The sequence below is a fragment of the Quercus lobata genome, chromosome 7 (assembly GCF_001633185.2).
Source record: "Quercus lobata isolate SW786 chromosome 7, ValleyOak3.0 Primary Assembly, whole genome shotgun sequence".
Taxonomy (NCBI): domain Eukaryota; kingdom Viridiplantae; phylum Streptophyta; class Magnoliopsida; order Fagales; family Fagaceae; genus Quercus; species Quercus lobata.
The window spans coordinates 28,987,690-28,989,099 of NC_044910.1; the positions used below are offsets into that span (position 1 = coordinate 28,987,690).

The window sequence follows — 1,410 nt, forward strand, 5'->3', positions numbered from 1 at the left end:
ATGCGGGGTCTCCGATCCAGAGATAATTCTCGTCCATCCAGTATTGGAGGTCTTCGATCCAAAGAGTACGAACCTCGTTGGCGCTGGTGGGCTGGTTCTTCTCAGTCTGATGAATCTGTAAAATGTGCTATTTGTTGTTTGGTGAAGAATAGGAAATTGAATCCGATCAATATAATCCCAGGTGGGTCTATGAAGATTTTGAGAGAGACTCCCACATTGACTATTGTGAGGTTTAAAGTTGGGAGTGTGGAGCCGGCTCATTATCATACTTTTGGGCATGATTTGGTGGTGATGGAGGGGAAGAAAAGTGTGTGGAATTTGAGCAAAAAGGAGAGGTATGATTTGGGTGTTGGGGATTTTTTGTTTACTCCTGTTGGGGATGTGCATAGAGTGAAGTATTATGAGGATACTAAGTTTTTCATTAGGTGGGAAAGGAAATGGGATATTTTATTTGATGAGGATCTTGAGACTGCTAAGGCTGCTGTTTAATTTTGTGGATCTGATGTTTAATTTTGTGTTATTATTTTCTGAGTTATTTGTGATTTTTGGTTTTTAGTTTTGAGTTCTTAAATCTGGATTGATGTTCTTGTTCAAGATATTATTAGATCTAAATTCATGTGAATTTTGATTTTTAATTCTGTTTTTATTTTTTTATTTAGTTAATTTTTTTTAATTTAGATGCTGGCGTGACATCTTTTAATGCCAAATAAACTTTTTATTATTATTTTAATGATCATGTCAGCTTTTAGTGTGCTAACAGTGCACTCCGTTTGTCATCTGTGCAATTTCCGTCTTTGGTGTAATGGCAGGGACAAAAATGAGATGCGTTTTCCAGGATAAGGACTAAAAGCGGTGGAAAAAAAAAAAAAAAAAGTTAAGGACCAAAGTGAAAATCACGTAAAAATGTATGCTTTTCGTCTAAAATAAAAGTATGATTAGGATTGAATGTAACTAGGCCTAAAAACCCTAACTTTGTTTGCAAAACTTTCGTTGAGAGCCCACAAACACAATAGTGGGCATGAATTAATTTATGGGCTTCACATTTGGCAAACAAGTACTGTAATCGAGACCACATAGGAATAGATTGCTCATGGTTGAATTTGGGTTCAAGAATTTGGAATGGCTCCAAGAAAGGTTGAATTATCTTTTTTAGAGGCACTTAATTAAGTGGACCATAACTACGCTGGCTTGGCACCACAGTTGGGTTGCTGGAAAGTCGTGGAGGGATCTTATTGCGGGTATGGACAATCTTGGGCTTTTCCAAAATTCCTTATGCCTAACAGGTTGGAATTGTGGTCCATATTTCCTTTCTTCATGGAATGGGCTCACGATCTACATTTTTTCTTTTTTTTCTTTTCAACTTGGGCTCATGGCTTATATTTTATTTGAATCACAAAACAAGCTCACATC

At 36.7% G+C, this 1,410-nt stretch overlaps 1 protein-coding gene across 1 annotated transcript; it reads left to right on the forward strand.

The window, feature by feature from the left end:
- Nucleotides 1-489, forward strand: LOC115951855 (DNA damage-repair/toleration protein DRT102-like). Its single transcript, XM_031068986.1, has one exon. The coding sequence runs from the start codon at nucleotides 1-3 to the stop codon at nucleotides 487-489; it is 489 nt and encodes a 162-aa protein (XP_030924846.1).
- Nucleotides 490-1,410: the final 921 nt, after the last annotated feature.

Coding starts and splice junctions, on each gene's coding strand:
- LOC115951855 (XM_031068986.1), top strand. CDS start 1: ATGCGGGGTCTCCGATCCAGAGATAATTCTCGTCCATCCAGTATTGGA.